General features: G+C 47.3%; 1 protein-coding gene across 1 annotated transcript in view; it reads left to right on the top strand.

The window, feature by feature from the left end:
- Positions 1-19,375, top strand: part of LOC144252333 (chromodomain-helicase-DNA-binding protein 1-like) — a 113,015-nt gene extending 93,640 nt beyond the window's left edge. The window contains 3 exon segments of the mRNA XM_077794729.1: positions 8,752-8,900; positions 18,084-18,176; positions 19,283-19,375. Coding sequence (XP_077650855.1) covers positions 8,752-8,900; positions 18,084-18,176; positions 19,283-19,375 — 335 coding nt within the window.
- The last annotated feature ends 229 nt before the right edge of the window (positions 19,376-19,604 follow it).

The raw sequence follows: 19,604 nt of genomic DNA, 5'->3' as shown, positions 1-19,604 counted from the left end.
GGTCATGGGCTGCTTGTATCTTTTCTTTAGTCAGGGGCCACTGAGAAACCCATACTGGTCTATCTGATTTCCAAGTGATTTTTATTGCCTCAGTGACCCCTTCTGAAAACCCAGTCCATGTCTATTTATTCTTTGATCTATTTGTATTGGTGCTGCTATACCTTGTTCTTGTTTTTCTAATCTTTTTCCTTTCCTAAAACCTTGTCTAGCCATAATAGTGGGTGCATTTTGATTGATATTATTTATTAATGTCAAACCAAATTGATCTAAGACATCTCGTCCCCATAAATTTACGGGAAGATGATCCAATACATATGGCTGTATAGTTCCTTCACATCCTTCAGGATCCTTCCAATCTAAGACCATTGCACTTCTATGGGGATTAGTTGCCACTCCTAGGCCTCGAAGCGTTTGAGTGGTTTGTTGTAATGGCCAATGTTTTGGCCATTCTTGACGAGATATGATGCTAAGGTCTGCACCTGTATCCAGTAGCCCATTAAATTCATGTCCTTGAATATTTAGTTTTAGCATGGGGCGAGAATCTAAATTCAAAGACAGCATAGCCCAATCTACACCTGTGGAGCCTAAACCCCTGGAACCTCTTTCCATAGTACGACTGGAAAATTTATCATGTAGGCTGGATATTATTAATAACTGTGCTATTCTATCTCCTGGTTAAATTACTGATATACCCTTTGGAGAACTAGCTATAATTTTTATTTCACCTTCATAATCGGGATCAATTACCCCGGGACTTATCATAAGTCCTTTTAGCGTAGAAGAACTGCGTCCTAACAATAAGCCTACTATTCCTTGGGGAAGAGGTACTTTTACTCCTGTGGGAATGATTTGAACTCCCATCTCTGGAGTTAGTACTGCTCTGGCGGAGGCGCAGATGTCCAACCCTGCGCTCCCTCTGGTTCGTCTGATGAGAGATCTGATGGATAATGTGTCCTGGGTACTACCCTGATGGGGTTGCTGGGTTCCTCCATGGTTTTTCTGGGTTCCTCCAGTGCCCCGTACATTTGTGGTCGTGGGCCCCGGAGCATTAGGCCCCCCTGTCCGTTTTTTGGCAATGGAGCCTGATGCCTTTCTCCACGATATCGTGGGTAACCACCTGGTCCTTGTCCATTTTTTGATAATGGAGTACCCTCTATGGTGGTTTGAGAACGGCATTCATTAGCCCAGTGTCTCCCTCTACGGCATCGTGGGCAAATATCCGGTGTTCTATTCCTTTGATACCTAACTTTGTTAAACCTTCCTCCTATGGGGCAACTCCTTTTAAAATGTCCTGTTTGTTCACAATTGTAGCATGTTTTTGGCCTGGCATCTAAAGCCTGTTGTACTGCTGCCAAGACTTGTCCTTGTTCATTAATGTCTCTACATAATTTAATATATGTGTTTAAATCTTCATGTCTCCATGGTCTAATGACCTCTCTGCAGCAACGATTTGCTTGGTCATAAGCCAGTTGTTTTATAAATGGCATTGCTTGTTCTGTATCCCCCAAAATTTTGGTGGCCGTTTGAATAAGCCTATCTACAAAGTCAGCGTAAGGTTCATTAGGTCTCTGTATTACCTTAGATAGCTGACCTTGTAAATCTCCATGTCCTTGTAAAGTCTTCCCTGCCCTAACTGCATCTGCAGCAATCTGTGCATATACAGCAGGATCATATTCAATTTGTTGCCGCTGACCCTCATAAGCTCCTTTTCCTAGCAGCATCTCTAGACTTCTTTGAGGGTAACCGGCTGCTGCATTTCGTCTAGCTGTCTCCCTGCAAAATTCCTCATTGGCAACCTTCCATAACAAATATTGTCCTCCATTTAGCACAGATCTACACATGCTAGCCCAATCTGCTGGAGTCATGTCCAAGTTAGTAATGGATTCGACCATGCTTACAGTGAAGGGTGCATGAGGACCATAGGTTGTTACAGCCTCCTTTAATTGCTTCACTGTTTTGAACTCTAACGCACGGTGAATTCGCTGCCCTCCTGCCTGCTCAAGTACAGGGCATGCTAATCTTTGAGGTCCTGTCTCAGGATCCCATCTATCAACTACGGGGGTTGAGGGGGTTGAGGGCCACTCAGCTATCTCCATAGGTGGAGCTGTTGGCTGAATTACGCCCTCTGGTGATAGATTGGTATTAGTAGCAGCCTCCTGTTGTTGCTTCCCCCCTGATAGCTGTTTCTCCTCTAAGCTTTCTTCCTTTAAATTTTCTTCCTCTGTCTGACTAGCTTGAGAGACCTTCTCTTTTGCTTGATCTAAATTGTCTTTCTCCATGGTTTGAACCTCTAACAATTTATTTAACACTCTTTCAGTTTGTTTTTTACTAATTTCTAATCTGTTACAAAGATAACGCAACCCAAAAAGATAACACAAAACAAAACCGAAACAGAATGAAACAAAAATGGAACAAAAAATTGTTGTATCAATTTTCCTATTTTCTGGACATGTGCATTTGTGGTCTATTTCTATCTCTTCCTCAGGGGCAAACAACTTCAAACCTTGAGCCAACCATTTTTCCCAGTCTGCCTGAGAAAATTCTAGGGATAGGCAGCTTGAAACAAAACCAAAACAAATCAAAGCAAGAACATATTGTTTTTTTAAATGGTCACCCATTCTCTTGCCTTCCCTTAGGGGTAAGCAATTTCACTTACCCCGAAGCTTCAGACATTCCCCGTGCAGGCCGCCAAATGCCGCAGTCTGGCTGGGCACAAATCACGAGCCACTGAAGCAGGAACAAATTTTATTTTTTCTACTGCAAGAAAAACCTCACACACGCTCCTGGGGAATCCTCCCGAAACGCCATGAGGCTCCTGCAGGAACCCCCAGCCGGAAATATCTCTCCCGGGAAATCCCCGTGAGAACTAAAAATAGCATGAGAACTCAAAAATAGCGCTAGAACTCAAAAGTTGCGGCAGAGGCGGATGTTAACGCCTTGCCTGTCAATCAATACTGTTGGCAAAAAGCCAGGGGCCATATAGACTCGGCTGTGGCTCTCAGCATATGACCTGGTGCCTCTACTCTGTAGGATGACCAGTTGTTCCAGTTTCCCCAGGGTACCCTGCTGCAGTGGTGGACATGCAGTGGTGGACATGCTTTTCCCAGTTATCTTGCATGCAGGCCCCAGCAGGCTTGTGCAGATGTTAACACCCACAGAAACAGGAGGCCTGGGCCTTTGAGCTTCAGCCCTTCCCCTGGAGGGAGGCAAGGATTCCCTGTAATATGTGAGAGCATCCAGTGCTGAGTCAGGCCCTGGGTGTGGGTGGGGATGAGGTGCCTGGTGTGGTCTGTCGGGAGGCCTTGGTGGAGACAGGAAAGGGAAGGGAGGTGACCCTGGAGCCCCCAGCCTCTTTTGTAGCACCAGGCAGGTTCTGATGCCACCATTGGAAGATTGGAAGGTGAATGTGCTCCTGGGCGACTGTCATTGGAAAGAATGGTGTGCCACCTTTGCCCAGTTCCCCGCAACTTCTTGTGGGACCTTCCCTGCCCCCACAGCTGTTGGGGAAAAAAACAAAAATAAAAGCAAAATCAGAGCCACCTGTTCAACCCTGGGCCCTAACTTAGAAAGTCCTCGCACTCGGAGCCAAGGATGAGGCCCTGCTGGGGCAAGGCCCTGTGGTGCCAGGGTTGGCAGCATGGGCCTCAGAGCCAGCACAACTGCCTGGGTTCAGTTCCCTGCCTGCCCCTCAGCAGCTGTGCCGTCTTGGACAAGTGACCTGGAGGGAACCACAGGGAAGCATTTTAAATGGTGCCTTGTGCTTATTGCATGTGACAAAGTGAAAGGGTAAAGTTCCTAAGCTGCAAAGCCTGAGTTAAAAAAGACTGGGCATTGTAAAGTTTCTAAGTTGCAAGGTCTGAGTTAAAAAGTGAAGGACCAGGTATTATTAAGTGCCTCTGCTACACCCAGAACCTGAAATTCCTGAGGCAGTTAAGACAAAGCCCTACTGACCATTTAGTTGATTAATAGCCTAGGGCCCTGTGCAGCTTGTCACTAGGCATAGAGGGCCTGAACCAATCAGTTTGAATGTGTACCCCAGAGTCATTACCCTGCCCCTCCCTGGCAGGGTTCACCCAGATGATCCCTCACAGGCCAGACCTACACGGAGGGCGGGTAGGGGCCCAGGGTTGCTGGTGGGCCAGCCCCATAGAGTCACCAGTCTCCCTAACCCAGAGAAAGTGGCCAGAAAAACCCAGACCGAAAGAGAACCAAGAAACCCTTCAAATCAAAGGTGAACCCTTCCCCACGCCACAGTCCAAGTGGCGGTTTGTCATCCTTCCAAGTTCATGGATGAAATGTGCTTAGCAATATGGCCTCGTCAGAATTAAGTCATTAAAAGAGAAAAAAGAAATTTACTCAGCCTTTTGGAAAAGCTCCCCGTGGTGGCTTCATTACCATGACGACAGCCAGATTTCTACCACCATCTTGTCTCCACCAGAGGTCTGGTCTCAGCCAAGGGCTTGCATCAGAGCTGACCGCCATCTCCGACCTCTGAAGGGTATGGGATCCTGCGGACGTTTCTTGGGGTTTCTACCTCGGAAGCTTCACAGAAGGCCCTGCTCTTGCCAGATGTGTCTGCTGATTGGAAGCTATTAAATTTCTGTCCCTTGGATACAGCCACTCAACTCTCATTAACTCTGGGGGGAATCGGGGCCTTTGTAACCACAGACAATTTTTTTAAATCATTTATTTATGTTTTTAAAAATATCTTTAGTTGTCCATGAATACAATACCTTTATTTTGTTGGTTTAGTTTTATATGGTGCTGGGGATTGAATCCAGGGCCTTGCATAAACTAGGCAAGCGCTCTAACACTTGAGCTACAATCCCAGCCCACAATTGGGATTTATATGTTCTGCTGAGACTGGAAAGTTTGGAATACTCTTCAGTGTGGTGACCCTGGGCCATACCTGTCCTTCCACAGTTCAGGACCCCAGTTTCCTCTTGGTGTTCTGGTGGACTTGGGCAAACTTGCGTTGGGCGCTCTAAATGATTGATGGGAATATTGATTTCTAGTGTTGTTCTGAATCTTTCCCATGGAATTAAAGGATTTTGAAGTCCCAGAGGGACTTTGAGATCTTCTGGCCCTGTGGTCTTGATCTCTAGGACACCTCTGAGAAGCCTGAGTAGGCTGTGGCCGCACGGCCCAGGGAATTGTGTCTGTGTGCAGGACGTGCCTTTTGTTGGTGGTGGACTCCAGGGAAGAGCTTCTACTTGGGTCCCTTTCTTTCTTCTTTTCCCACTTTACAGACCAGGCGCAGAGGCCCTGAGAGGGAAAGACACTTCCTAGGGTTCTTTTTGATGTAGCCGCATTTTCCGGCCTGGTCACCTTGCCTGGCTCTGTTTGTGGAGCCCCAGACCAGCCCCCACAGGGTGATGGGAGGTGGAGGAGATGCCTCCCCAGCCCCGAGACCTCACAGTCCCCCTAGACACACACCACCCAGAGCATCTCAAACTGGGCGCCTCTTAGTCCTGGAAGGCCATTGAAGAGGGTGGCTGGGCCCTGCCCCAGTGTTTCTAATCCTGTAGATCCAGAGCAGGGCCCCCAAATTGTCATTTATAGTGTATTATCAGGTGCTGCTGCTGCTACTTCTGCTAGTTACCATCACCCCAGGGGACCTCAGTCACAGGGTGCCAGGGGGAGCTGGCGCTGCTCTGGCCCCAGCAGCCATCTAAGCACTGGCTGGGCTGGTCCGATCACCAGACCCTGTGTGTCTGGGGACTGACGGAAATGAGTGGCAGATTGCTGAGGTGGTCCTTGCAGTGAGGATGAGCCTTCCCTTCCAAAATCCTCTTGAGAAACACTGAAAATCTTCACTCTCTCTCCCTCTGGTGAGCTTTTCTTCTCTCACAATGCACTTGAAAACACACCAACCAAAGCCTTTGCCTGATTGCTCTCTATGTATGTGTTTTGGTGGCTGGGATGGAACCCAGGGGTGCTGTACCCCAGCCCTTTTTAATCTTATTTATTTATTTATTTATTTATTTATTTATTTAGGTTCTGGGGATTGAACTTGGGGGGCACTTGACCACTGAGCCACATGCTCATCCCTGTTTTATTTAGAGACAGGTTTTCACTGAGTTTCTTAGCGCCTCACCTCGCCATTGTTGAGACTGGCTTTGAACTCTCGATTCTCCTGTCTCAGCCTCATGAGCCGCTAGGATTATACGCGTGTGCAACCAGGCCCAGCTCCTTTATACTTTTTGAGACAAGATCTTGCAAAGTTTGGAGGCTAACTTTGAACTTGTGATACTCCTGCCTCAGCCTCCTGAGTCAATGGGAAAACAGGTGTGCGCCACCACTTCTGGCTCAAAACACCTTCCTTAAACATTTATACTCTGACACTTGAGCAGAATATGGGGGTGTACTAGAGTCACATAGCACAAATCCCAAGTGCCTTCTGTGGTTCTCAATCCAGTCCCAAATTTATCCACCTGGGATGTTTTTATCCTGAATTGGGCCTCCTCCTTCATTCATCAGGGACTTTCTTTCTTTCTTTTAAATGTGTAACTGAACCTTGTAAATACTTTTAATTTCCCTTATTTTGATAAAGTCATTCAGGCACATAGTGAATATAATACACAAAGGTGTACAGTGAAAAATAATCTCTCTCTGCTCCCTACATATCTCCTTCCAAGGCGGCCACCTGTCCCCATGTAGAGCCCTGCTGTACTTTTGTGTTCATGTGGGAGTTTTCTGAGGATGCACAAGCACCGATGTATAATCACATCCTTACGGGTCCCTTAATGTGCTGGATACCTGTTGCTTTTACAATGTGGCTTGGCAATCTCAGTTCATGGGGAGGTGCCCTTTGGATCCTTTCTGTTTTGCAGTGCTAGGGAACATGCTAGGGTCTCGAACATCCCCGGCCTTTTAAAATTTTTACTTGGAGACAGGGTCTCACTAAGTTGTGGAGGCTGGTCTTGCACTTGCCATCCTCCTGCCTCAGCCTCCTGAGTCACTGGGGATGACAGGGGTGGGTCACAGCAACTAACTGGCTGCCTGTTTTTTTCAAAGGGCTGGAACATTCCATTGTGTCTGAGGACTGGCTCTTCGTGGACACATAAGTTGTCCAGGTCTGAGTGCGATCCTCTTGTTCCTGCTCTGCTCCAGGAGGGTTCTGTGGAGCCAGGCGGTGTGGAGAAAGTGAGTTTTCCCATCAGACAGTGGAGCGGACCCTTCTGGGAAAGCCGTTTTCCCTGGGGATGGTCCCTATTCCCGGAGCCTGTCCCAGTTTCTGTCTTTTAGCTTTCTTACTAACTAGCTCCTGTGCCTTGGGGGCAACCCTTTGGGCTTTCTGGGCCTCCAATTGGTGTCTGTGGGATGCTCCCCCAGACCCTGGGCTCTTCACCCTCAGGACACCTGTGGTTAGTATTGAATTTCCTCTGCTGATCATTGGTTCCGAACTTTCTGGAAGCCTGGTGGTGAGGCAGGAGTGTCCACTCATTGTCAGGCCTTGTGCACTTGCTAGAGGCTGCCTGCCCTCCCAAACCAAAGGGAGCCACTTGGAGGCCTTGCATTCAGTGGTGTTGGACCCTGAAGGCAGGAGATGTGGTGCAGGGTGGTGTGTGCTGAGACTTGCCCCGTGCTGAGCTGCAGGAGGAACATCTTTGGGGATTGTCATCTTCCCATATCTCACATCCTGTCCCAGCCCTGGTGTGCAGGATGCACTCTCCACTCTCCTGTGTCTGTAGCTTTTGCTCTTCAGGATGCCAGCTGTCCCAAGATACGCCACTATTGTCCATAAGCCGAGGAGGCCACCTTGGGACATGGGATGGACTCTGGTCCTTGCAGGTGAAGACTGAATGGATGGTGGTAGAAGGATACACTGAGATTCTGACTGGGAGAAAGGCTGGAAACGAGGGGGTTCTGGTAAGATGGGGGGCTGGTACTTTTCAGGCGAGAATCAATAAGAATGTAATTTGTATTGACTTCTTGGGAGGAAGGTCTCAGAGTGCCCACTGCTGAAAGCTGGGAGAACTTTCCGGTGGGCAGTGTCATTCTTTTTACCCATTCTGTTTTTTCAGCTGTGAGTATACACAGCAACTTTCCTTTTCTGCACAGAGAAAGGTGCTGTTGTTGCCCTGGTGTGTGGCCTTGGTGACCTGCCTTTCATCGTTTACTGATTGGCCATTTTTGTGGGTGTGGAAAAGAAGTTCTTGGGCATGTGAACAGCAGCGGGCGCCTATGTGATGCCTCCTAGGAGCTTGGTTGCAGCCTTGTCAACAGGGACACAGTCGGGAACAGTGATGAGTGTGCAAGGTGGAGACTCATTCTCACCCCAACGTGGGATTGTTGCTCAACTTTCTCTCGTGTCATCACGGCCTGTGGGCCTTGAACTTTTTTGTTTTGGCGACCAACCAAGATTTCATAAAAATGTCACGTAGGAGTGGAGTGTGGTGGTTCATGCCTGTAATCCCAGCTCATTGGGAGGCTGAGGCAGGAGGATCACAAGGTCAAGGTCAGCCTGGGAAGACCCTGTCTCAAGATAAAATTTTTAAGAAGGGTTGGGGATGTAGCTCAATGGCAGAGTGCTCCTGGGTTAAATCCATAGTACCCCCCCCAAAAAAATAGTCATGCACATCCTTGACCTTGGACAATAAAAATGGGGGCAAGTATATTCTAGGAGGAGGAGTATACTTTCAAATGACCTTGAGTTTGGGGAAAAATGTACCACATCACACTCACCCTCCTATGGGACCCTGGCTACCCTGGTGCTTTAAAATGTGTGGTCCTATGTGTCTCTTTCAGAACCTGGCTCTGCAGACAGAACAGCCCAGAAAAGAAAGTTCCCCAGCCCCCCACATTCTTCCTATGGCCACTCGCCGCAGGACACCTTTACAAGACCCATTAAAAAGAAAAAGAAGCCCGGCTTACTGAGCAGCAACAGCAAGAGTCAGGTAAGGCCATGCAGCGGGCCGCCAGTGGGCAACAGTGCTCTGTTCCTTGGAGCTAGGTTGGCATCTGTTTAGCAGGCTGCCCTGGTGCTGCCTGTCATTTGCATGTGTAGAAAGGGCAGCTCAGAGGGGCCTGTGTGAGGTTTCCAGCAGGTTCTCAGATCTTTTGGGGGACAGAGCAATGACCCAGAGGAGATGAGGATATTGTTCTTGAGGGGCTGGGGCTTCTCCTTGGCTTCATGTTTCCATATTCTTAGGACTGTTTTCCCGGGTGGCCTGAGGATTTCCCCTGCTGACCAGTGCTGGGCAACATAGCTCCCTGCTGGTCTCATTTTCTCATCTGTAAAATGAAGGGTGTGGGCCCCTGGTAGAGGCATGGCCCAAGGGTCACCTCCCCTTCTCCTGAGCACAGGCTCCCTGTCCCCTTGGCTGACAGGATTGTCTGAGGCTCAGGAAAACCTCTTCACCATCCTGGGTCTCATCTAGGGAACGTTCTGGCTTTAAAATTCTCTGGTGCAGCTTAGACATTCCAAATAGGGAACGTGAGAGCACTGTGGACTCACTGGCGGAAGTGTCCACCCCTGTGTGGACTACGAGGTCAGGGGGCCTTGAGTGGTTCTTGAGCAGCAGTTCTTGGTGACCCACTCATCTGTTCTGTGCATTATCGGGTACTGGAGTGGGCCCTGGAGATGGAAGGTTGAATTAGATGAGACTGCTGCCTTCACAGGAAGAGCCCTAGCCATGTTAAGTGCTCGGGCTTGGGAGAGGCGTGTGTCCAGCGCAAATCTATTTTCATTCTCAAAATTGTAGAGTGAACTGCCAGCTCTGCCCTTGGCTCTGTGACTATGGGCACGTGGACCTCCATGGGTCTGGTTTCCTCGTTCATGGAATTGGGTATCCTGGCACTGCTGCTCAGGCCCCAGGGCTGTCATGGAGACTCATGGGACTAAAGGACAGGGCAAGAGCAGAAACAAAAAGTGCAGCTGGGCTCCATCACCAGAGAATGATTTGACATGTATCCTAGACCCTGACGTCTGGTGTCAACCCAGTCACATGTGGCTCGTGAGCCCTCGAAATCAACCAGTGTCAGGGAGCAACTTGGTTTTTTCATTCTGTTTAAAGTGATGTGGCTGCCTATGGCTGGTAGCTGCCTTGTCAGTTAGGGATCCCATCCGTGGAGGAGCAACTGGAGGATCCAATGTGTGTTTTCAGGGGCACTTGGAAAAACTACTTGGGGAAATAAAAAGTGTTCATGATGATACCAAAGCAGCATTTGTCCCATGTCACCTGCCGTTGCAAACATTTATGTCAGTCTGAATGTTTGTGCCAGGAAGGGCCATGTGCATCACCATTTTACAGTTGAATACACAGAGATTGAATTGCTCCTTCTGTCCCAGAATCTGGTGAGGACCCACTGCAGTCGCCCTGGAGCCACCTCAGAGCTATCAGAAAGAAAATGGTGGTCAGATAACCCTCAGCCCTTAATTAAACCACCAGTTTGGCTTCCTGAGCCAACACTCCCTTTCCAGTTCCCAGGGAGTCCTGAGAGCAGATGTCCTTCCTGACCAGAAGCTGTCCTTTCCTGTCTCCTCCTTCTGCCCATGCACACCCATGCACACCCATGCACACTCACTGTGGGAGTCCCTACAGTTTTCTAAGGATTTGCTCACAGTTCTTTCCTCTGGAAGCTAATCCACTCGGGTATTTTCTGCTTTGCCTTCTTACCCTGTGTGAAGACCGTTTCTGTGGCACCGAAACCTCATGACCAACTGATGTGTCTGTAAGTTGATGTCCCCTGCTTTGGACCAGCAGACTCAGATCCTGGCTCTACAGACAGAACAGCCTGAGTGAGTGTTTAGGGCTATGTTGCCACAGGGTGGGAACTTGTGGATGCAGAAGGCACTCGGCCATGGACACAGCAGGGCCAGGTCGGGGGACACAGGGCCTGAGCACACTTCCTGTCCTCTCCAGTATTCACAGATAGGGGAGGTGCTCCTCTTAGACACGGGATCCTTCCAGTTCATGGCATCTGGGGGACTCACCAGGTGGCCACATCAGTGGCTTTCTCTTTGAGCTTCAGTTTATGTCCTAAATTAGGGTTTTGGACTAAAACATCCTAAGGTCCATTGCACGTTTGCATTTCTGATCCAAAACTCCAAGGCACAAAGGCCCAGAGACTTTTGTTAGCAAAGATGGAGTGACCTTCACTGAAACTGGAAGATGCCCCTGACCTTTTACCCTGTCATTCCTAACAGCATTTTTTTTAAATGCTGGCAGAGTAGGGCCAATATTCTTCATGTGCAATCTCTGTTTTCCTCATAGGGAATTTATAAGAAATGATACTGGATACCTACTTTTTAAAAATTTTTTTAGAAGTACTTGGACACAATACCATTATTTCATTTACTTATTTTTATGTGGTCCCAGGGCCTCGCACATGCTAGATGAGAGCTCTACCGCTGAGCCCCAGCTCCAGCCCCTGGATACCTACATTTCCTTTTCCTCCCCTTCCCCATATGTTGGTTTGACCAATATGTCATGATTTCTGTCAGTCACCAACCTCTGAGGATTGTGAGATTTCAAATAAAAGCTTGCATTTCTGGGTTCTTATAAACACTAATTGTCTTAGCTGTTTGATTGGCTGTGACAAAGCACCATGGGCTGGGTGACCTACCAACAGCAGGAATTTCTGGAGGCTGGAAGTCCGAGATCAGGTGCCATCACAGTTGTGTTTTGTGATAGAGGTGTGATAGAGGGTGTCCTGTGGTAGAGGGTGAGGGCCTCTCTGGTATCCTCCTGGATAAGGCCCATTCATCAGTGCTCAGAGGCCCTGCCTTCTGGAAGATACCAACTTGGGACTTTTGAAGGAGACACAAAGATTTAGACTAAAGCACTTAGCAGAATCCAGCAACCCCAGGGCTGAGTAGAATCTTCCCTGCAAACACTGGGCTGAACTAGTGTCAGGCTGAGCTAATGTCAGCCTGCAGTGTATTCCCCATCCCTCCCTATAGGGTCACAAGCAGTCAGCTCTGCTCAACCCTTCCACCTCTGGTGGGGGGGGGGTTGGGACTAACAGTTTTCTGACTTTTGACTTATGTCCCTTTCTCCCCGCCCCCCCGCTCCCCTGGTTTTTTTTCTGTGTTTCAGTGTTCTGAAAGAAAGCCATTCTGGCCTTGTAAAAAAGCAAACCATGCATTTCCATTTATTATCAAGAGCTGAGCCAAGTTTAAGTGCAGGCACCGTTTTTTTCTCTTTTTCACATATTGGGAGTTCAGGACTTTTAGAGGGAAGCTTTCTGTTTTTCTGTTTTTTTCTTTACTTTTTTCTTTCTGTGGTGGTACTTATCAGACCCAGGGCCTCCTGAAGGCTGAACTACTACCCCTGGGGATACAGCTCTACTACTGAGCTGTATCCCCAGGGGGAATTTAAAAGAAAAAAAATATTATTATATTTTTGGTATTGGGGATTGAATCCAGGGATGTTTAACTGAGCCACATCATCCCCAGCCATTTTTAATATTTTATTTAGAGACAGGGTCTCCATGAGTTTCTTAGGGCCTTGCTAAGTTGCTGAGGCTGGCTTTGAACTTGGGATCCTCCTGGTGGAGCACACTTGGCCCCAGGGTGGGGATTTAAGAAGACCTTTAAAATACTTTATATTGGGCTGGGAACGTAGCTCAGTGGTAGAGCTATTGCCTGCCATATAGGTGGGTTCCCTGGGTTCCCTCCCCACTAACAAGAACTTGTGTACATTGGGCTCTTAACCATGGGGACGACATTGGTGATGGTGGCACTGTGTTAATTCCATACATTCTATCCTCTCATTTGAACACAGCCCCATAATCCTGTGATGTTAGGTACCTCACCTTCATTTTACAGATGAGAAAACTGAGGCCCAGAGGTGGGGAGACCCGTCCAAGGTCATGTGGCTGTTTAGTGGTAGTTAAAATTTGTACCTACATAGGCCAGGGCTGCCTGGTGACTCTGAGACACTAGTGTTCAATCTGACCTTTTAAAATGGGAGGGAGAAAGACCCTCATAGTTATCCAATGACCTGCTAATGTTGTGGATAGTAGAGGAACCGCAGCTAGCTCGACTGTTTAGCAGATATGAAATTCTGTGATTTTCTTGTGTTGTTATTGAAGTACTTGTTCAAATTCCTGTTGAGAATGCACATTTGTTTTGAAACCAAACCTGTCTTTCTTGCCTACATTTCAGTCATAACTAAGACATGGTCCATTTTACTATATGAAACAGCCACTCACCACAGACCCTGTTGATGTTATACCACAGAATGAACGGAATGATTTCTACTGCTGGGTTTGTCACTGGGAAGGCCAAGTCCTTTGCTGTGAGCTCTGTCCCTGGGTTTATCACGCTAAGTGTCTGAGACTGACATAGGAACCAGAGGGGGACTGGTTTTGTTCTGAATGTGAGGTTAGTTCCCAACGAATGAATACATTACTTGCTTCGTTTCCTCTCTCTTCTCTTCCTTTGACTTACAAACTTTCTAATAATCCAGATAAGGGGAAAAAAAGATATTTCTTGCCTCCCACCAGCTCTGTCCTGGCCACCCCCCCTTTTGGTCCAGCATCTGCCCCTGGCTGTGGTCCTGCAGCTCTTGGAGAAATGATCACATGGAATATTGTCTGGGTTCTTCTTCAGTCTTTGAATCATTTCGACATCTGCTACTACCTTTCTTCTTCTAGAATGCATGTCTTACACGATAACTTTTGAACCGTTAACAGTTCACATGGTCTGAAACACTCTTGTACAGCTTCTCTTGGGTGTGCCCTGCTGCATCATGAGGTCAGCAACCACTGCCAACCTGGGATGCCCAGTTTGGGCCCTGTGTTCTGGGTGGTGGCTGTGCCATCTGAGTCTTTCTTTCATTCAACAAATATTTCTAACAGAGATGGGATAGTGCTCTGAAAAGTAGGCATGGATCACTTTCCTTTTAACAGAAAAGGACAAAAGTGAAAATAAAGTTAGAAATAATGAGTTTGAAGAAAGGTGCAAATTGAAGATGGGGAGTAGGGAGTTCAGGAGCCGCAGGGCGTTCTATTTTAAATGTCCAGGCCTGGAAGGCCCCCCTGAGATTTGAGAAGTACCTGATGGAGGTGGGCCCTGCTGCCGTCTGAGGGAACCTTCTAGGCAAAGGTGCGGCCTGGGCAGAGCAGGGGGACAGTGAAGGCAGCGTAGACTTCGTGGGTAGCCAAGAGCTGCTTGAAGCTAGCCAGTCCCTGGACTTGCAGGGTTCTGAGGTGGCATCTGTTCTTGACCACTCTGGGACTAGGAGGCTCTTTCAAATGCTAAAAAGAAGAGAATCATCTGAAAGTCTTTTGGTGTAGAATGTCTCTTGGATCCCAAGGTACGTTGGCCTAAGATTGCACATGAAGATGTGTCTGGGGAGCCCTGGAGGGGCTGCCTGGATGTTTTCTGTGGAAAAGAAAACAAGTCACAGATAGTGTCCCTGCAGCTACTTCTGTGCAGGGAAAGGAGGAAAATAGAAAATATGTGAAAAGCAATCAGGCATCGAGTTGGTCTGGTGAAGACCCTGGGATGGCACTCTGCCTCCGAAATGGCTGGAAGGTGGCTGCTGGTTCCCTTGGTCACTCTTCCACGGAGACAGAGATGGGCTGGGTGTAGCCCACCCATGCCCGCCTGTGTTTGGAGCCATATCTTGTTCTGCTACACCTAGAGTGAGACCTGGACCCTCCACCAGTGTTCTTTGGTCCTAAGCGACTGTTCCCACTTGTTTCATCCCATTGCAGAACAGGTAGTGGTCCTCTAAGAGGAAGACACTTCTGGCATCTCTTTGTCTAGCAAAAGGATTTTATCCTCATTCTCCAGCTGATTTACCCTGGCCTCAGGGTGAGCTTCTGTTCCTCAGTTCCTATGCAACAAAGGCTTCATAAGGGCTTCATATAGCACTTCCAGGCAGTGCCAGTCGGGAAGTAGGAGCAGGGGGTGAGGGAGTGAGGGACAGTTGGGCATGTAACCCGAGTGTTCTCCTTGGGTGGAGCCCACCAACAAACTGCAATTCAGACAATCAGGACTTCTGCGTGCACGGTCCACAGCCTGATTTTCTTCCAGGGTTGCCTGGTAAGGTTGGCGCTGGCAAGACTTGCTATTCAGGCTCTGGTAGCCCAGGGATGAGATGCGTGCATCATGCAGCCTTTCTAACTTCCTAGTGACTCTTGGGTGGTCCTTCTCCTCAACAACCAACCAGACACATCTAAGAGTTCCCAAAGAACTGAAGAGTGGAAACAGTCCAAATTATCCAAGAAAAACTATCCACGCTCCTTTCACAGATGGCTGAGGAACATTGCATGACTTAAGAGCAGATGCTATTTTTGTTGTTGCTGGGACATGGGCCTTCTGAATCCCCAAGATATGATATCACAGTCCCATTGTAGAATCCACTTTCCATCATTTCTCTCTGTCTCTTCTTTGATGGGACTTTCCCATGTGAAATGACATCTCTTGCCTGTGTGGACAGACAGGTAGATTCTGCCCTTTGGAAATGTGCCCATGAATCCCAAGTGAGTTCACATCAGTGCTGATGAACAATGGAGTCCTATTAATTATTAGTCCACTCCCACCCCCATGTTCTTCCTGCAGGGAGCCCTGTCTCTTGCCATCAGACAGTGCTGGGCCATGTTCCTGCACAATATCTCTGAGTATCAAGAGGCTTGAGATAAGCAGCTGATGACAGATCATCTTGGGAGGAGATCCCCCCCAAATGCATCGGTGACCTTCCCATTCACATCCCCTCCTTGAGAACCAAGGTTGGGATAAGGATGCTTTTCCAGATTCCCATCTCCCCCAACCCCCCCCCCCAGATCCTGTCGCCTGTCTGAGCTGGAGACACTTCCTTGTAAGGTAGTCAGTGGGCTGGTTGCTTTCTAATGTCTTCCCACAGATCAAGTATATTTTGGTCTGGTAGATTGGAGTCCTTGCCAAGGGAAACAGCTATTCACATTTAGATGGGAATCTCTTTTTATGTGTATGTTAAAAAAAAAGAAAAGAAAAGAAAAAGTAGAAGGAGAAAAACCCGTAGCTCTGTGATTTTCTTTTTTCTAACCAGATGTGTGTGTATAATTTTTGACTCATAGAAGATTACAGTAGCAGAGTGCATTGAGACCCAGAGCAAAGCCACGACAATGCTCACCATTGAACACCTCTCCTACCTGCTCAAGTTTGCCATTCAAAAAATGAAACAGCCAGGGGTAAGAGGATTGGTCCGCCCATGTAAGCGTAAATGAAGATAAGACTCCGTTTAGTTCTGTTAGCAGCTTTCCGCATTGCTCGTCAGCTTTGCTTTTCAGATCCCTCTCCGGGCTCTTTGGACTTGTCTTGTGTGTTCCCATTTTAAATCTGTCAAGTAAACATCAGGTACAGTGCCATTCAGTGAGTTCTCTGTAGTGAGCTCTCCGTGTCCCCAAGGAGATTAGTCAGGAAATAACAAGAGGTTCAGTAGTCAGTGGGGCCTTAAAGTCCTGATGGGTTGAGAAGTAGAACTTCACAGCCTCTTGACCCTGAGGGCTGTGTGCTCCTTCCCTCAGCATGGATGGAATTCTGCTTCAGGGAGATGAGGACATCCCTGTTTATTTATAACTGAGGTCTGGTGTGGAACCAGGGGGATTTCCATAATGGGTGAGAATCTGGTTAGTTCCGTCAATTGTGAAATGAGTTCTGCTGAACAGCCTTTCCTACTTTTGGAAACTGTATGACAGCAAGGCTGCCAGGCTTGGCTGTGCCCTCACATGGCACCCTGCTGGGAGTGCCTGCCATACCCTAGGTGTGTCTGTTATTATTATGATAGTTTTCAGGAAAATGACAGAGGAATGTTTTCTGTCAAAAATAATATGATGATACAATGGACATATTATGACTCTGTCTCCCTCCAGATGAATCTAAAGAAGCTTAAGGATGGGTCCCTCCTTTATGATTTGCTTTCTAAGTCAACTGCATATGCAGTAGCCGAGTATCTCACTGCTTTTAGTGACCACTATGGTTTTGTTTCTTTAAACAAATAAAAGTTTTGCTTTGAGATATTCTGAAATTTGTTATGATGAAAAAATTTAAGATGTGCCAATTAGATATTGAATTAGTTACCTATTTACCTCTTGAATTAAATCTCAATTGATGGAAGCAAAACTGTGCTAGTAGCTTTAGTTTAGTTAAAAAACAAAACATCTTGGGCCAGGGAAGGAGCTTGCCTAGTATGTGTGAGGCCCTGGGTTCAATCCTTGGAACCATAAGAAAAAATCTTTTAACTTCTTTTTTTTTTTTTTTTACTGTGGAGTGATTGAACTTGATGACTATTTACAAAAAGACGGAGTGTTTAGATTTGTCAACTCTGTCAAGTTTTAAACCAAAGGACACATAGAAGAAAGCTTTTACTTTCTCACTCTGTTTGGTGTAAGGTCACTGATTTTGTTGAAATCTCCATTCTGGAACTCAGGGCCTGGCACACGATAGGCAAGTGCCTTTCCCATGAGCCATACCCCTGCTCTGGAGCATTTTCTAAATTTACAGTGGTCAAACTTTCATTCTGGATTGAAGTGAACACAGGTGATTGCAAAAGGAAATCTGTCCCGATTCTTTGCTTGGGTATAATTTGGTATTTAATTAAATCTTTGGATTTAAAAAGAAAAAAAAATTGCTAAATAAATCCTACCCATCCATCTTGAGCTGAGTCAAGTTAGAGCTTAAGCAAATAGGTGAAGGTAAAGACTTTTTGCACACTTCTTGTACTGAAGGCAATTTGACCTCTGAAAACAGGAACAAAATCTCACTGTCTAGATTTCCCATCGTATCAGAAACATCTGTTGGCACCCAAAAGACTTTTTCTGATGTGTCATCTTTAGGTGGTGATGAGTCCCTCTAGGTGTGGCCTAGCTCTAAAGTGACCCCTGGTGTGTTGGGACTCTCAGCCTCACTGGAAGGGGACAGAACCTGCTACTTGGGTGTATGTTGATAGTAAAGCAAATAACAAAACCCCAACCAGTTCATCTGGGCCCAGGATTATCAACATCCAGGCAGCCTGGGATGGTGGCCAGTGGAGCTGCCTATGGCCTCCTTCCTGGCAGTTTTGGAGAGGTTCTCTTCAGCTTCTCAATCCCATGTTGGTTGGAGCATGGTCTTCCTGGCCTGTGCATGTGTACCTTTTCTCTTACAGACAGATGCATTCGAGAAGCCTGTTCCCTTGGAACAGTATCCCAACTACACAGAATATATTATCCACCCCATGGACCTTTGTACACTGGAAAAGGTTGGTCTCCGTCTCAGAGCCTCCCGTCTTGGCCCCGGATGTGGAGATGCCAAGGCAGCTCCTCACTTCCAAGTTAGATCAGTTTTATTTGGAGAGAAGAACTCTTGGTCCTCTCACTTTGTTTCCTCTGTGACGTCCTTCCAGAGGATGAGGGTGTCCTGGGAGATGTGCTCACTGCTCTTCTGGGAGTGATTCCAGCTTCTACTTGAAAGAGCCACACTTCTAGGAATTAGTAATTTGATCAATTTGAGCCTTATGTCCTCTTCTCTTTCTTTTGGAGGTGCTAATGAGAGCAGCAGGAAGGAAGAAGAGAACATTTAAGTCGCTAGGAAACCTCCAGATTAGCAATAAGGACGTGGTTTCTTAGAATTGGCTTCTCAGACGATAAGGCTATTTTGTTAATGCCTGAAGGTATGTTTCCAAGTTCATGCTAAAATTCCATGGTGAAAATTATATTTATAACACTTTAGATTGTGCACACCACCATGGTGCTGATCTCAATATGGGTAATGAAAAGTATCTATGAAGAGGACACATTGCTGGGTGTGTTGGTGCACGCCTGACATCCCAGTGACTCAGGAGGCTGAGGTAGGAGGATTGCAAATTCAAGGCCAGCCTCAGAAACTTAGTAAGACCCAGACTCAAAATGATATAAAAATGAAAAGAAGGACTGGGGATGTGGCTGAGTGGTAGAGTGCCCCTGGGTTCTTCCCTAGTAGTCCCACCAAAGAAGAAGAGGATACATTTTTCATACTGTTGGCATAGTGTTGTGTGAAGTGGGGATGGTGATGTGTGCTTCCTTGAGTTTTCAGGAGGCTCATGTGAGACCTGTCTTTATAATAAATACAAAGAGAGAAATCAACCTCTTCTAGGAAGGAACCTTTTAACAAATGACAGCTGCGTTAAGATGACAAAATTCAAGTTCTTGTGATGAATTCAGTGGTGAATTTTTTAAAATTGGGTCATAGATCTCCCAGGATCATGAGAAATGAGTGGATGAGCCTTAATCAATTTGGTGAGTGGTGGTGAGAAGATGGGGTGAGGAGCAAGTGGTTCTGTTGGGTATGGAGCCACTGCTTTCTGTGCCCCGTGGCTTCTCTTCTTAGAACACTAAAAAGAAAATGTACGGCTGCACAGAGGCCTTCCTAGCTGATGCCAAGTGGATCTTGCACAACTTCATCATTTATAATGGGGTGTGAGTGGGCGAGTGGTGCTTAGAGAGGGCACCCCGTGCCTGGTGTGCACTCTGCTGCCCCTCGCAAAGAACCGGGCTGCAGAGTGGAGCATCAGGCTTCAGGTGACCAAGGACACTGTGTGCACATGGCCGTGGCATGTGAATGAGGCCAGTGCGACCTGCATGGTAAGGCATGAGCTGATGTCCACTGCTCCATGATGTGCGGTTTGCGCTCTGACGGTCATCTCAAAACT

This window comes from Urocitellus parryii, unplaced genomic scaffold (assembly GCF_045843805.1).
Source record: "Urocitellus parryii isolate mUroPar1 unplaced genomic scaffold, mUroPar1.hap1 Scaffold_40, whole genome shotgun sequence".
In the NCBI taxonomy this organism is placed as follows: domain Eukaryota; kingdom Metazoa; phylum Chordata; class Mammalia; order Rodentia; family Sciuridae; genus Urocitellus; species Urocitellus parryii.
This window is presented reverse-complemented; position numbering and strand designations above follow the sequence as displayed.